Source organism: Quercus lobata, chromosome 7, assembly GCF_001633185.2.
Source record: "Quercus lobata isolate SW786 chromosome 7, ValleyOak3.0 Primary Assembly, whole genome shotgun sequence".
NCBI lineage: Eukaryota > Viridiplantae > Streptophyta > Magnoliopsida > Fagales > Fagaceae > Quercus > Quercus lobata.
Window position 1 is genome coordinate 38,275,275 of NC_044910.1, and position 17,147 is coordinate 38,292,421.

General features: G+C 36.7%; 1 protein-coding gene across 1 annotated transcript; it reads right to left on the reverse strand.

The window, feature by feature from the left end:
- Positions 1–1,067: 1,067 nt before the first annotated feature.
- Positions 1,068–2,091, reverse strand: LOC115953521. Its single transcript, XM_031071234.1, has one exon. It carries the CDS (start codon positions 1,980–1,982, stop codon positions 1,326–1,328), a length of 657 nt encoding a protein of 218 aa, XP_030927094.1. The 5' UTR covers positions 1,983–2,091; the 3' UTR covers positions 1,068–1,325.
- Between the last annotated feature and the right edge of the window lie 15,056 nt (positions 2,092–17,147).

Consider the following 17,147-nt stretch of genomic DNA (forward strand, 5'->3'; position numbering starts at 1 on the left):
TTGGTCTCATCTATTACCATATGGTCTTTGCCCTACTATCTCACCTGATGCAATAGCTTTTAATGACCAAGATTGAGAGTTAAAAAACACCTTTCAATCTCAACCTAAATAAGTAAAGTGAAAAAAAAAAAAAAGTAAACGTCAAAAAGTAAAAGTTGTAGAAAAACATTTGTGAGTAAAGATGGGGTAATTGCACCCTAACCAAATCCACTAATGGACTAATAATAGTATCATAATCAAAAGTCCTTGCTTTAGTTTGGGACAATCACGATTTCTTTTGTCACGTATGGATAAGGCTACGCGTATACGGTACCAAAGTTCAGTTTAAAGTTCCACAAATCTTCTTATTTGACGCTGACAGGCCATAAGCCAAAAAAAAAAAAATACGTGAAAGAAAAATAAGACAGAAGCACAATCAAGACACAACACAACAGCATTTCCTTATATCTCCACCTAACTTTCACAAATTAAGCGCACAATTTTGCAGTTACCATCGGCATCATCAAAATTGTTCCAAGGCTTCTAAAACTTACCATTCTACCACCAAAAAAAAAAAAAAAAAACTGACTTCAATTCACTTTTGCGTTTTTCTTCTAACAAACACCGACATAAAAAGAACTCAAAAGCCTTTTTTTGTGGCACACGCAGCATCAATATCTTCACCCCTTTATGAAATAGTAAAGTTAGCTTAATTCATTGAGCTTTTAAAAAAGCTATACCCCATCCACCAAGAACATTCAAGCTTATTTGCTTTTCGTTTTTTTGTTGTAATTTTTTTACAATAAGTTCTCGCGCACAATAACAGATACTAATGCTCTTCGCTAGTAAGTTTTAATTACAAATCTCTTCGCTGCTGAATTTTAAATTGTCACCGAACTACAAAACCCTTCGCGGTTAAATTTTAACTACCCCGAATAATAAATTATCTAAACGCACATGTTAATCTAATCAAAACCCCACAATTGTTGAAGTGTTTTTCAACATAATAAAGCCAACACAATAAACATGCCTCCATGACTCATACCCATTGTTAAATTGCCCAATTAGAGGATTGTACAGAAGAAAAATAACCATAAAAACTAACAAGACTTCCCTTCTTATACATTTATATAACTTTAATTTCTTGATATATAATAGTCTTCCTTGTCCAAAATCTATATATATTATATGACATATACTCAAAAAGTCCTTGTAGATAGTACCAACACCACCATGTGCTTTCCTTTTTCCACATATAAAAAAAAAAATTCCCACCCATAAAAACTGTGGTAACACCGTAACAAAACATAAACTCGTAGAGAGAGAGAGAGAGAGAAAAAAAAGAGTTAATCAAGAAAACCAGTTTTGCGCCAGATGGCATTTCTGACCTGGCGTAGATCCCTCCCTTTGAGAGTTCTACCAACTCCTTCAAGAACCGAAAACGTTGTCTTCGGCGACACTCCGGAGCCTCGCGCCACAATCTCGTGCGGCGGCAACATCTCGTCCTCGTCCAAATCGTCCGCCGCCACGTCATCGGCAATCATCCAGTTCCGATTCTTCACCGCCATCGCCTTCGACAGCACCGGAACCTTCATCGGAGCCGACTGCCGGTGAAGCTGCGGGCTCTGGTTCTGCTCGTTCTGGAACTTCCTGTTGCAGTTCAGAGCCTGAGAGAGCTCTCTCTCCGGCGGCCTCGGAATCGCGGAGATTGATGGCTTCCGGCACAGAACCGGTCCGTCTCGGAAGTTCCGGGACCGGTTATCGGTTTCCGGCAACGCCGCGAGGATTCCCGAGCTCGTTGATTTCTGTAACTTTTTAGTTAAACGAGGACGATCGTGATCGTAGTGATCGTCGTCCGTGAAGTCATTGGTCCAAAACACTTCAGCTTCGTTGAGCTCGTCTCCACCGCCTACGCCGGCGGACGACGGTGGAGAGAAAGAGAACACAGTGAGAAATCGATCGCTCGACGGTGACCGCCGGTGACGGTAGCTGGTAGATTCCATTGTTGATTTGGATATCAAAGAGTCTTTCACACACACTGAGAGAGAGTTTCTAGAGAGAGATTGTGTTTTTGTGTGAGAGAGAGAGTGAAACTGATGTGGCGGAGAGTCGCGGATTTGAGAATTAAAGAAAAATATTTTCGGTGTGGGACCCACGGGTCACTATCGTTGCTGACGCGGCCTATGCTTTGGGCTTTAGTTTTTCCATTGATGGGTCCCATATTGCAAATTAAAAAAAGAATAGTAATTATTATTGGCAAATGTTAACCAGCACCCGTGCTTTTTAAGGATGTACAATGGTGGGTAGTTAATAAAAAAAATTAAAAAAATAAATGAAAATGACCATAAATTAGTTATTTTGATTATTTTAATATTTTTTTTCTTTACAAAGTTGACCTTACAATGAAAAATATGACATAAAATTATAAAAAAATTAAAAATTGTATAAAAAAGTCAAAAGTTACTATTAACATACACCTTAAGATACGGTTAACACAATTCATTATTATAATTTTGACAACATTTAAAAAAAATTAGTAAATCATTATTCATTCTAATTTAAATCCTTATAAATTATTATTTTTTCTTATCTATAACAACTTATAATAATTTATCATTTTGTTTTAAGGGCAAGACTTATTTTCCAATACCTTTAATTTCTCTTTTAATATTTTGACATATAAATTTTTCTACATAAAATAAAAATATATTTTTAATTAAATAATCACGAGAAAGACATAAACAACACGCAATATATTGTATCTCAGTTTTATACCGGTTGGAAAGCGTGGCGAAAATGTGCAGCGTATGAAAAATGTTACATCAAAGCCTTATCTGGGTTTTGTGGAGTTTTTAAAGGTTCTCTGGACGGCACGACCTTGACCGTTGATCAGGCTGATCTGATGGAATTGAACGGAAAAGGAGAAAATGGAGGTCTGGATTGAGTGCGTCATTTAGGAACTGGTCGAGTAACAACCACGTGGCCTACCATCACTACTTGTGATGGTAGGCCACGTGTTATCTAGTAAGAAGGTCCGTACATAAAATTGATGCAAGTCAAATCAAAAAAATTAATAAGTGTAAGTAAACTGTTTCACAGGAATTGAGATATGTTGCAATTACCGCTCTCTTCTTTTACAAAAGTTTTTACTATATTCACTTTTTAATTTTAATTTTTTTTATTTAATAGTTGAAATTAAAAGTTTACTTTTTTTTTTCTTTTAATTTCAACCGTCTAATACTGTTTGACGAAATTTTGGATTGTACATCTATTTTGATACAAATTAAATAATATTATTAAATTTTAGTAATGAACTTGTGTAAATAATGTAATTCAATCACACTTTAACACACATGTAAATTTTATTAAAGTGTGCTGGCAAATGTGTATCAGTAAAAGAACTATATATATATATATATATATATATATATTTTTTTTTTCATTTCAGCTAAAAAAAAAAAAAGTATTTTGTTTTGCACAAATAAGAAATCCATAGTTATTTAATTATAAGGAACGGTTAACTAATGCTTTGGTTTAGGAGCTATTTTTTAGAAATATTTTATTGGCAGAATAATAAAATAATAAATATTACTGACAGTTTTTTATATTTTCTATGAAAGTGGTGTTAAACTTTCTTATTATAGTTTATTAACAATTGTTCTAAAAGTATCTGTTAATATGACCCTTTATTTTAATTAATTGTTCATTTTAATTTGTGTTTCATTTAGGGTCTGTTTGGATATTATTTATTTTGCTAAAAACTAAAAATTGAAAATTGAAAACCCTATAACAAATAATTTTAAAACTAGACTAAACAGTGCACACATGGGTCCCAGCAAGGATGGACAAACTGTTACGCAAATAAATGTTGAGACGTGCACAGTGCACAATGGCTGAAACGTGGTATTAATACCACAAAAAGCACAAGTGGGTCCAACAAGGATGGACAAACTGTGTGAACGGCTGAAACATGCACAATACTGTGAGTCTCACTGTTCAAATACTAAACGCAAAACGTTATATCCAAACGCACACTCAATCCCTTATTATGTGATACATTGTGAACACTAAAGCATACTCTCTTGTTAGATTATCTTTCACTAAATGCTCATTTGTTATTGTTGTTTAAATAACAGTTTTCAGTGTTCAAACAACATTACACGTATTTTTATACACTTTTTCACTCATACATATTTTCAAAAAATATAAATAACGTTACTAGTACTACATTATCAAACGGGCCTTAAGTCTTAGTTGTGAACATGTGTAAATGATGTAATTTAATCACATGTTAACAAAAATTTTGTAAATTATTTTACAGTGTATTGGCAAACGTGCTTGTGTATCCATAGAAGAACTTTATACTCACATTTCAGAAAAAAAGTGATTTTGTTTTGTTTTGCACATAACAGAAATCCGTGGTTATTTATTTTAATCAATTTATCAATTCAATTCAAATCCCGCATTACGTGGTACATTGAATGTGGACACTACTAAGGCATGCTCTCCTTTCCTTATTTATTTATTGTTATGATATTGATATGTATGTGAAAAGTTTGACTTACTTTTGGTACTATTTTAAAATGAATTTTATTTTATTTTAATGATAGGTTATCATATCATCTACTAACTAAATAAAATATGAAGATTAAAATTTATTATCATTTATCATTATATATTTAAAACAAAATACATGTCTGATTAAAAATGTATTGAATGTGCAAAATCCGCTTGAGAAAAAAATATTTTTTACAATTTATTTCACAACTATAATATATCATGAACTCAAGATTTATACATAATAAAATAATATTAATGGCGGCCTTAAGTGATAATAATGTCAAATCATAATAAAGCATATCAACCGATACTAAAAATATAAGTAAAAAATATTAAAGATTTATTAATTTATTCCATAAAATTATTCCCTCCATTAATTACTTCATTGTTCTTTTGAGACATGGTTGTATAGCTTTTTATTATATAATTTTGTAAATGAATTTCTTCTTTTATTTGGAAAAATGGGTAAATAAATTGCTATTAAAAAGATTGGGATTGCATCTTGATTGATAAGGGTCGAGCATCAAGCTACTCATGCATGTCTTATCCCTTCAAATTTTCTCAACCCCTACATATGGATTTCACAATAATTAATGCACCCCGACCACTTTCCTCCTTTCAAATGTTGTTAATGTTTATTTATGATATGCCTTGTAACGCTTGTCATTTTACTAGTAAAGAATCTTTCATTTCGTCACTAAAACCAAGTATTACTTTCACTTTATTGATTGGCCAACTTGGAGCCCTACTCAAAAATACTAAGAGTATGTTTGGTAGACTGCAATAGACATTATAATGTAATAATTATTCTTATGGTTTAGCTATTCAGTAGTTTGGTTATGTTTTTATTACCGATAATAATCATTTCTTGTGAATAGTTATTCTTTAAAATGAAGAATAATTATTTGTCTCTAAAATGATTGTAGTAGTTATTCCTTAGTTAGTGTATTAATTTCTAAAATTAATATATTTCTAAATAAACAAGCTTTCCATATACACATAACAATTATGAAAATAAAAAGTCATAAAAAAATAACTAATCTTTCTTTCAAATTTAAAATATATTATTTTTTAGAAAATATAATTATATGAGTAAGATATTTTCAAAAATATATCTTAAGTTTTATTCTAATGTTACAATTTAGACAATTTGATTTAAATATTCCATTATCTTTAGGATTTTATTCTTGTGTTGTCACCAAACAAATGAATAGAAATAAGTATTATATTACAACATATTGTATTTCTTCTAATACCTATTCTTATTTCTATGTATTCATCATTACAGTTTATCAAACGTACCCTAAGTGCACTTAGGTGCTTTAGGGACTTAGTAGAAAGCAAGCAATGACTAGCAATCCAAAGATATACCTAATCAGTAGAAACCCAAACATGATATTTATTAGAGAAAAACTAAAAAAGGGGATCCATCATCAATAGAAAGTATCTCCTACGTCAGACATATGAGACCCACATGTGTGTCACATCCAGAGCATAAAAAAATTTCCTATCATCAAAATGCGTCCTTCCCATCCATGTAAGACCTGCCTTATTTTTATTTGAATGTGTTCTCACCTGCTAAGCTTTAAAAAAAAAAAAAAAAAACACTTACTTACTTTAATGACTTTAGCTATAATCTGTAAAATAAGTCTTAAAATGTCTAAAAACTTCCCACAACACCTCACACTTGTTGAAGGGTATATGCCTATTTTTGTGTGCCACTAAGTGTCTCATAGTACATCATTGAATGTCTTATAGTGCGTCTCTAAATACTCCATGCTCATGGATCATGATATCACCAACAAGTACTTCATTCTTTGTTGAATTCCTCCAGGTGTCCTTGCTTTGGCTAAATGTCTCAACATGATATTATTGAATGCTTTCCACTACTGCAAGATATGTTACACTTGCAATATCATTTCCTTGAAAAGTCACATGGCATTGGCAAGTTTCAATGCCTCTTGCCAATATTAACATTGTTGGATTCTTCGTTGCTAACTTTTTATCCCCTTGATTCTTGAGTTCCATGCTTAATATGTTTCTAATAAAATGCAAGAGCAACCAAAACAACTATAAGATAAGTCTTGTGCTTTATTATTTCAAGTTTTCAACTCTCATTTATGGGTTGATAGCACACTGTCCCCTATTCTATGCTGTCAAGCTCACTGTCATTAAACTATTAAATCAAGCACACAGATTTCCAATGGAGTCCCACACCCTATCTTTATCCTTGTCCCCCTTTCCATTTCTTATTTAATTCTGATAAACACTCGATCTTACATGATATACTTTCACATATAACCCAAAGTAAATTTTATTCTTTTATTTTTATTATAATTCGTTTATTTACATATTTATTTATTTATTTGGGTGAATTTTATTAATATATCCTGAGTTTTGAACTAATGTCAACTAGGTTTAAGATTTTGCAAAACTAAATAATTTGGTCAAGGGTGACTCCACTTGGAGCCCAGGAGTTCAAATGAACCCCTTGAATTGAACCCAAAAAATAATAATTTATTATAATATTTTTCATGTTTTGACACTTAAAAAAAAAATTTGAACACCCTAACCTTAAGCCCAATTGAAATAAACTTAAATGTAATCATTTTAACAATATCTTGACCTTTTTAAACACAAAGAAAATCTCAATAACAAATCAATTTAATCTAAAATCTGGGAAAAAAATTTCATTAGCCCAACAGCAAAAGTAGAATTTGCTAATCTTAAACCTTAGAAAAAGCTTATTTAGATCTTAATAAATTTTAAATAAATCAATCAAATGGGAAATTAGTGGATGAATGATTGTTTGGCTATGTACATTGAAACAGATATAGTTAGTAGGATTGATAATGAAGATATCATGTAATAATTACAAAATACGAAATATCGTAGAAGACAATTGTAAAACTTTATGTATTAAAGTTTTTTTTTTTTTTGTGATGTCGATATATTTAATTTATCTTTTGTTTTAAATTTTGTATAATTTCTGTTTCTTATTAAATCCCCTAGAAAATAATCCTAAAGTTGCCATTGAGTTTGGTCCCTAAAGTTAACTTAGTCCCTAAACCATTAATTATTTTTTTAAAACCATTTTAGGGATTAAATTGGATTTAAGAACCATGGTTAGTTTTGAAAAATCTTGAACTTAGTTGACATTAGCCAAAAGCTCCGGAAGTGTGAATAAAATTTACCCTATTTATTTATTAATCCATGTATCACGTTGTCAATTTCGGTCCTTGGCACTTCCTTCAAAGTTCGAACTAACATTCTTCATATAATTTACAAATAACGCAGTTGCTCGATCAGCTTTGGGACAAAAAGAGACCAAGCTTTAATCATTCATCACTATATAGGATCAATTACAATGAGTTTGTTTGGGCGGAAAGTGGAAACGTTTTTTGTGTTTTTGTTTGCTTGATACCATTATAAAACGTGGATCAAATGAAATCCCAACTTTGGTCAACGAAAATCTAAACTTCATTTCCTTTCATTGATTACCACTTCTTTTGTTCCCCTCCAGAAAGTAGAAAGACAAGCTCACCTCTGCTAACACTCCTAGGCTTGGTAAGCTACTAAGCCTTGAACACTTTTTTTTTTTTTTTTTTTTTTTTTTTTTTTTTTTTTTTGAGAAACAAACACAAACACAAGAGAGAGAGAAATGAGTTATAAGTTATAACACAAAGGCACACGGATACCACAGCTTTACTAAAAAACAATGATAACTTTTAAAGGAGGGTGGGACACTTTGTTGATGTGCTATTTTCAATTTTTTTATTATTTGTACTTGGGAATATTTGAGTTAATTTTTTTTTTGTAAAAAAAAAATCTAAAAAAAGATTTTTTTTTTTTTTTAATTTTTCATTCAAAGCGCGGAACAGTAGCTTTTGTTTAATTTTATGTACCATTTTTTTAGGGACATAAAGTTTTTTATTTATTTTTTATTTTTTAATTATTATTTCTACAAGCGACTGAAACATTAACAGGATAGGAAAACAAAAAATTACAAATATTATTTATGGAAAGTGAGGTAAAGGTCGCCTTACCGAAGGAGTTGAGAAAATTGGGCTTCGTTTCTGTAGGCAGTGAAAAACAACAGAGTTCATTAATTTTTTATTTTTTTATTTTTTTGGAAAAACAACTGAGCACGTTGATTATGAAACATAAATTAGAGGGGTGTTTCAAGTTTCAACAACCAAGGGAATCGACTTCCTTTCCAATTTGATCATATTTGGTTCGAAGAAATATACATAAATTAATTTTACTACACAGATTTGGGGAAAACATCGATTCTTGACTAATAATAAAGCATAAAGTCTACAAATAACTGAACACAATAATTAAAATACATCAATTAGAGTGTATTTGGTTTGCCGTGACGTGCTATTGATGTGATGTACAATACTTTTAATAGGTTCATTTGATTTTTTCTAACATTACCGTAATTTAGGATTACAAAATATATCACATTACCTTAATCATATCACCTTTTTAAATTGAGGTAATCTTACATTATTGATTGGTAGGATATAATAATTTATAAAATGGACAAAATTGTCCATACCAATAAATTTTATTTACAAAATTACTCTAATATATTTTGAAGCCCTAGCCTCTTTCTCATCAAACTCAAGTCCCAGCTTCCTCTCTCTCTCTCTCTCTCTCTAATCTTCGTTACCCATTGTTTCAGATTCGATTTCATTGGACAAATTTCAATTTTGATTTTTGATTACTTGTATTGAGCCCTAGAGTTTCAATTTCATCTCCTCTGTCTACATTTTGCTAGTGGTCTCTCTCTCTCTCTATATATATATATATGCAAGAACACGAAGGGGTGGTGGAGATTGGAGAATATTCTTGAATTTTGGTTTGTTCTTTGTTTGTTTGGTAGGTGAGAGAGTGAAGAAAATGACTAAATTTTGTTTTTTTTTTTGTGTGGATCTAAGCTGTTTGATTGATGAGAAAGTGTGGGAAATGGAAAGAAAATTGTTTTATTTTCTATGGATTTGAGTTGTTTGGTTAGGGAGAAAGTAGTGAGAAAGTAAAATTGTAATAAAAATTTGTTATGTTATTTTCTAATTTTTAATTAAAAAAAATATTTTGTTTAGTTATGTAAAATGGATATTTTTGGAAATTCAAAAAGTAAAAATTGTAATGATCCTATACATGTTAAGAGCCAACCAAACACAGTAAGGTTATATTATTGTAATGTAACATCATGCGAACCAAATACCCCTTAATGTAGTCGTTAAATTAGACTTGTCAAATATGATTGCCACATATAAATTGTGTTTTTTTTCTTTCTTTTATTTTTTTGAAACTATAAACTTTTTTATTTTTTTAAGAATCTATAAACTGTGTTTTCAAGAGTATTTTTACGTTGCACAATAACTTTCACAACATTTTTCATAATATTTGAGTTGACATGTTTATATTAGTTTGCATTTGAATCCGTTCGTTGATATCATTTTATTATCTACCATTAATAACTTATCACCTCAATAATTATGAAATATTTTGTGACTCCCCTTTAATATTAACTAGCCTTCCATTGATTGCAAAAAGTAACAACATATTACAAAAACGACAAAATAGAAAAAGAAGATAACAACCAGCCTAGGCGTACCTCAAACCCTCATAGTCTTGTCTTTGCTCCCTATATAAGAAACTTACCTCTTTGAAAAGAAAGATGGTGATGAAATGAAAAAAATTTGTGAAGATCAAAGAAACTGTGGAAATAAACTCAAGAAAGAGATAAAGAAAAAGAGATTAGAAAAAGTAAGAGATTAATAAAAAATTACAAAAACAAAAATACATAAACTAAAAAATTAATAATTTCAACAATGTTAAAGGAAACAAACCTTTCTGAAATTGGAGATAGTGATGAAGTGAGCAAAAAGTTGAGGTAATCCAAAAGTCTATGCAAAGAAATTGAAAAGAGACATGTATATGTATTTAAATAGATATGGTGTGTACTAATTTTGAGGAAAAAGATTTGTCAAATGTGTGAGATATATCTAAATAGAGATATTGTGTGCTAATTTTTATGAAAAAATGGTGCGTCAAACTTTTGAAATTTATTATAACTATTTAGAAAAAAAATTTGAAAAAATACTTTTAAAGTATTTATTGCGAGTTTGGATAGCGCGTTTTGCGCGTTTCAATGCGGCTGTGTTTTTTTTAGTGGGTCTATGGGCACCGTTCATGGGACTTGCAAGTATGGAAAAATGTAAATCTAACTTTAAAATTGGGTCCCATGGCACTATTCACACATTTAAAAATTATTTTGCTACAATATTTTTAGTTTTCAACAATAAACGATATACAAACAGACCTTTAACCAAAAATTTTGTTGCCAAAAACTTGCGGCCATTTCATTTTGGAAATTAGAAAAAAAAATTAATATTAGAAATGGGAGCGATAAAAGAGGCTAAAATTTAAAATTTTGAAAATGAGTAGTGTAGGTACCACGGATGGACGGATCTTTGGGCCAAGGGCTTTGCCTTGTAGCCTTTTACACCGCACCCTTTGGAATCCCACATCGAAAGAAAACCCCCCCACTCCCTACAAATAGTTTTACATGGGAGTATAGACACTATTTAACAATTTATTGTGATTTTTCCCTGTTAACATTATCTCTAATTATAATTTTTTTTTTTTTTAATTATTAATCACGCCATTCATTTAGATTTTGCCATAAATAGGATTGTAGATTAAGTTCATTTAAGATGAAAAAAAAATTGCCAAATAAATGAAAAAGTAGATGATAATTATTGTTTTTCTTTAATAATACATGTAATGTTTTTAGTCTCATTAGGATATATTATGCTCTTTCATTAAATTTTTAAAACTCTCAACATGGTTTTTGTAAGGACACGATTCGTGGCGGACCGTAACAGTGTCGGGTTCGCGCGTGAAAAGGCCCTAACAATATCATTTGTAGAGCGTGGGTTTGGAAGGCTAGGCCTTGATCGACAGGCGGTGGGTTTTTCGTGGTGTTCGTACAAGTTTAAGTTTTCCTTCACCCCTGGAGTCTTTCTCCTGGAGGTGGGTTGGGAGGCTCTGGTTTTTGGCCATTTTTCCCAACCCCCTGTTGGTGCACCTTCCTTTTTATTATATAGTCCGTCTTGGTTGATCCTGACCCTCCACTTGTAGGTCAGGCAGGAGCTTATTTCTGTATCCATCCCATCAACCGTCCCGTCTAACTTTCTATTAGTTGCATGGATCGAAGTTTACACCGTCCAAACGTCTTTTCTTATTAATCAGCTCTGGGTATTGGCAGGTACATTTACTGAAGAGGGGACGCATTTTCCTTGGTCCAATTTCACACCCTGCTTCCCTATGGGCCCCGTTCCGTTCACATCCCCTTGAGGGGGCTGTTTGGGGATTGCCTACATCATGGTGTTGGTCTTCCCATTGAAGCTCTGGAATGCCGAGGACAGGGTAAGTTCTCAGCCGTTCCCCTTGCTACCTCGGCCACTGATCATTCATCTTCGGCAAGATACCTCCTCGGCACGGGCCCTGGGCCCAGATAGAGTTTGGGCCGGATTGCAGACCTCTCGGACCCACAATAGTCCCTCAAAATCCTGCTATCCGTCCCCTCGGACAGATAGGAGGGTTTTGATGACATCAGGGATCTGCCAATGCCTATCAATCCTTGTCATCTATCGATTCCCGAGGTTTTTCATCTGCCCAAGGCACGTTCCTAGAGCCGTTGGAAGGCGAAACGTGGCCTCATTAAATACGGGCGGCTTGGTGCTTCCCACGTTCAACGGTGTGATGGAAATCGAACGGTGGTGATCTCCTGGCCTCTTTGGGCGGGAAAAAGGGCGTGTAGTTTACCCTAGAAAGTATAAAAAATTTTTTGGAGATGGATCCGTCTCTCCAGTTCTGTATTTAAGAGTTTTAGTGCGTGTATCCAGGGTTCATCCGAACTTCCGCCCAAATTCAAGTCTATCTCAAGAACATATAGCCCATCCGAAGCGTAATTCTCCTTTTATGTAAGTTCCCTACCTCCATTAACTCGCGTTTTTTCTTTTCTGAGTTTATTTCTCTTTGGCTCCCTTTCTTTTCCGTCGTGGGTTAGGTTTGTTTTAGCAAATGACAAAGGCGACTAAATTGAGATTGAGGAAGTTGGTCGATACTGAAGAGGCGATGAATAAGTTCATCGTTGATTATAAGATTCCCCCCAACGTAAGTCTGGAGCACTGTAAGATGGGGGAATGGCACATTAAGAGGGGAACGGGCGCGGTTGTAATTCCCGTCCTCGCCTTTGTAGAGGGAGGTATGAGAATCCCTATGGGACCAGTGACGAGGGGTTACCTCAGGCATTTCCGTTTAGCCCCTACCTAGTGCGCCGGCAACGTTCTTAGGATTTTGGGTTGCGTGGACGCTTAGGATTTTGGGTTGCGTGGACGCTTTAAATGAGAAGATGGGTTTAAGACTAACCCACCATGATGTAAACTGGTGCTATAACCTCCAGAAATTGAAAGGAAAAACCTACTACATGAGGTCGAGGGACGATAGGGTTCGGTTGATTCAGTGCCTCCCTGATTCCAACAAGGGACTGAACAAGGATTTCCTTATTGTCTCTGAGGAGTGGCATGATGGCGATCCATGCCCCGTAGTGGAAGGAGAACCAGGTGGGGTATTAGGAATGGAAGAGGGATAACTCTTTAAACCATTCTAACCTAACGTCTTTCGATAACTAACCATGCATATATGTTTGCTGCTTTTGTAGATGAACGCGCCTATACACGGCATTTTCATTTAGTCAATTGGGCAGACTTGGAGACCGTTTTACAAGCGGCGGTTTTTGTGAATGACAGTGATGGCCAAGTCCTTGCAGCTCACAAAATACTAGGGTACCCTCCGGTTCAGAAGTCATTCGGGGACGCGAAGCACGTGATCAGTGCCCGCCGTCCTTGGCTTCCAAAAATTACCGTGGTAGAGAAGGGATTTTTAATCTCGCAGGAGCCAGCTGTCCCCAAGAACATCCCCCTGGTGGGCCCCTCTTCGTCTCATCAAGCAGCAGAGGACGAAGGTGAGCCAGATCAGCCGGAGGAAGGGTTCGGGGTATTTGACTTAGTCTACCAATCCGAGGACCCTCCTGGTGACCTAGGTGACCCAGCCTTGTCCGAGGCGGAATTGTCATTAATAGGCACCTCTTCTCAAGCCGAGATGGGAGTCAAGAGAATACCTTTAACCCCCCTTCTCCAACTCCTCGAGGACCAACCAGGGAAGGATACCCAGGAGGCACCACAACCCAATGCTCCTCCTCCACCACCTCGGCCCCTTACAATCCAAACAGGTCATCCTCCACTAAGTCCCAGCCACAATCCACCCGCCCCGAACCTCCCACCTCCTCCCAACCAGCTTGGTCTCCCGCTGATTCCAAGAGAAAGAGGAGCCCCAAGGGCAAGGACATCGTGGACGAGGGAAAATCCCAACCTCCTAAGGAGAAGGATGAGACTCCGCGCACAAAACAACTGAAGATCGGACCCCAAGGCAAGGGCAAAGGACCCGCAGTTCAAACCTCTCAAGGCAAGGGAAAAGGAATTGATTCCCAATCCCTACCGAGCGCCTGGCTTCCTGCCCCAATGCTTCACGGGGGTCCATTACTGGAAACGGCCTCTCTGAGGGACCTTGGAGACGGCGAGGGTGGATACGTGGCGGATGCATTAGGGAGAACCATGTTACTCCCTAATGACATGGATGAGCTGAAGAGAATGAGGATGCAGGAGGTTTTTCTCAGTACTAAGAGATACTTGGGCATGGTAAGATTTCTTGAAACCTAACACTTTATTAACTCTTGTCACCGGTTTGTCACTCACTACACGTTCATCTTTCTTGACAGGCTCTCCAGGCAACCTATAGGATGGAGGAAGAAGTGCATGACAGGAGTAAGGCGGCCGAGAACGAACGCAAGAAGCGCATAACGGCCTCAAAGACTCTCGAAGCTTCTGAAAAGGAACTTGCCAAAGTCAAGGATGACTTAACAATGACTACCCGCGAGAGGGATAACGTCTCGGCGGGCCTTGCTAGTGCCAAAAACAGGCCAAGGACCAAACCAAGCGCGCAATTGAAGCTGAGGACCAGCTGCGAATAGCCAGAGATCTGATCGAGGATTTAAATAAGCAGCTGGCCGCGGCTCTGCATGAGAAAGGAGTGGCAGAATATGCCCGTGATGAAGCCGTAAGGGCAAAGCAGGAGGCCGAGTTTGCCAGGAATGAGGCAGAGGCTGCCAAGAATACGGCCGAGGACGATGGTTACAACATGGGAGTAGCCGAAACCCAAGCCACCCTTAAGGCGCAGATTCCTAGAGTGTGCAGGTTTTATTGCTCCCAGGTCTGGGAAGAAGCATTGAAGCGAGCTGGGGTGGACGCTTCATCAGATTTGTGGAAGGCAGAGAGCGTATTCTACCCGGCGGCCATCCGCGAGACCACTTCCACCAGCTCTGCGACCACGGATGATCAACTCGAGGAAGAGGTCACCCCGTCGGAAAACTTACAAGCCAGTGGTTCCTCTAGCAAGGCGCCCAAAGAGGGAAAACTTCAGGATGTGATAGTGATATCGCAGCATGCGGATCCTGGGGCACCTACAGAGGTTACTGAGCCCAAGGTTGGCATTCAGGTGTCCAGTACAGAAGAACCAGCCACACTTGCACAGCCGCCACAGGCCATTCCCCTTGCTGTGGTCCCTCAGAGTACCAGTGCTGGCCCTGTTCAGCCTTCCCCAGAAGGAACCGTCATTCCGGGCATCGAAGCTGATCTTGTTCCCATCTCCCAAGATGTCACCGACAAAAAAGCAGAAAAGTAGAAGCCTTGGTTGGGCTTTTGTATTCGTTTCTATTTGAACGATTAACTTGTTTCTTTTCCTTTCACAAACTTCCTAATTTATTGATGGTTTACAAGCATTTGAACATGTATATATGAAATCTTGTTTTTCTTTTTTCCTTCTGATTACATCGTTAACCGCCCTCGTTGATGCGCACTATTTGCTTATGAACTCTGCGCTGATTCATTTTAACATGTACAAATAGCTATGCATGCAATACATTTATCATCATGTTCCCCAAACCCTAATTTACTTGCACCCACAGAGGCCTTAGATTCATTTCTAACCTTCGTCTTACGAAGATATAAGCACCATTTTCGACGTCACGCATAATAGCTAAATCTCGCTTAGTGCCTGGTTTTCCTCATCCAAGTAATTGGATTCCCCATAGGCTTGAGTCTGAGGACCATGCAATGCCCTGGTTCTGTCCAAAACCTAGTTTTCCTCATCCAAGTAGTTGGTTTCCCTATAGGCTTGAGTCCGTGGACCATGCAATGCCTTGGTTCTGTCCAAAACCTAGTTTTCCTCATCCAAGTAGTTGGTTTCCCCATAGGCTTGAGTCCGAGGACCATGCAATGCCCTGATTCTGTCTAAAACCTAGTTTTCCTCATCCAAGTAGTTGGTTTCCCCATAGGCTTGAGTCCATGGACCATGCAATGCCTTGGTTCTGTCCAAAACCTAGTTTTCCTCATCCAGGCAGTTGGTTTCCCCATAGGCTTGAGTCCGTGACCATGCAATGCCCTGGTTCTGTCCAAAACCTAGTTCCTCATCCAAGTAGTTGGTTTCCCCAAGGCTTGAGTCCGTGGACATCAATGCCCTTGGGTCTTCCAAAACCTAGTTTTCCTCAGTCCAAGTAGTTGGTTTCCCATAGGCTTGAGTCCGAGGACCATGCAATGCCTTGGTTCTGTCCAAAACCTAGTTTTCCTCATCCAAGTAGTTGGTTTCCCTATAGGCTTGAGTCTGTGGACCATGCAATGCCCTGGTTCTGTCCAAAACCTAGTTTTCCTCATCCAAGTAGTTGGTTTTCCCATAGGCTTGAGTCCGTGGACCATGCAATGCCCTGGTTCTGTCCAAAACCTAGTTTTCCTCATCCAAGTAGTTGGTTTCCCCATAGGCTTGAGTCCGTGGACCATGCAATGCCCTGGTTCTGTCCAAAACCTAGTTTTTCTCATCCAAGTAGTTGGTTTCCCCATAGGCTTGAGTCCGTGGACCATGCAATGCCCTGGTTCTGTCCAAAACCTAGTTTTCTTTGGCACTGGAACTTGGTTTTACGGGAGTTAGCTCCTCGGCCAAGCCCTTAGAATTATTCGCACGATTAACGCTGACAAACGTAGCCCCTAATCAAGAAGCATAGCCCCTAACGGAACTTTACGCTGAAACTCTATAACCAATTGTTAGGAATAAAAAATGAACTATTTCGACCTACCGCCTATGCCAACACACAAGCCTCTAGAATTATTCGCGCGATTAACGCTGACAAACGTAGCCCCTATTCAAGAAGCATAGCCCCTAACGGAACTTTACGCTGAAACTCTATAACCAATTGTTAGGAATAAAAAAGGAACTATTTCGACCTACCGCCTATGCCAACACACAAGCCTTCCCACAGACGGCGCCAATTGTAAGGACACGATTCGTGGCGGACCGTAACAGTGTCGGGTTCGCGCGTGAAAATGCCCTAACAATATCATTTGTAGAGCGTGGGTTTAGAAGGCTAGGCCTTGATCGACAGGCGGTGGGTTTTTCGTGGTGTTCGTACAAGTTTAAGTTTT

Excerpts from the sequence above, each read along its gene's own strand:
- LOC115953521 (XM_031071234.1), bottom strand. The coding sequence starts at position 1,982 with ATGGAATCTACCAGCTACCGTCACCGGCGGTCACCGTCGAGCGATCGA.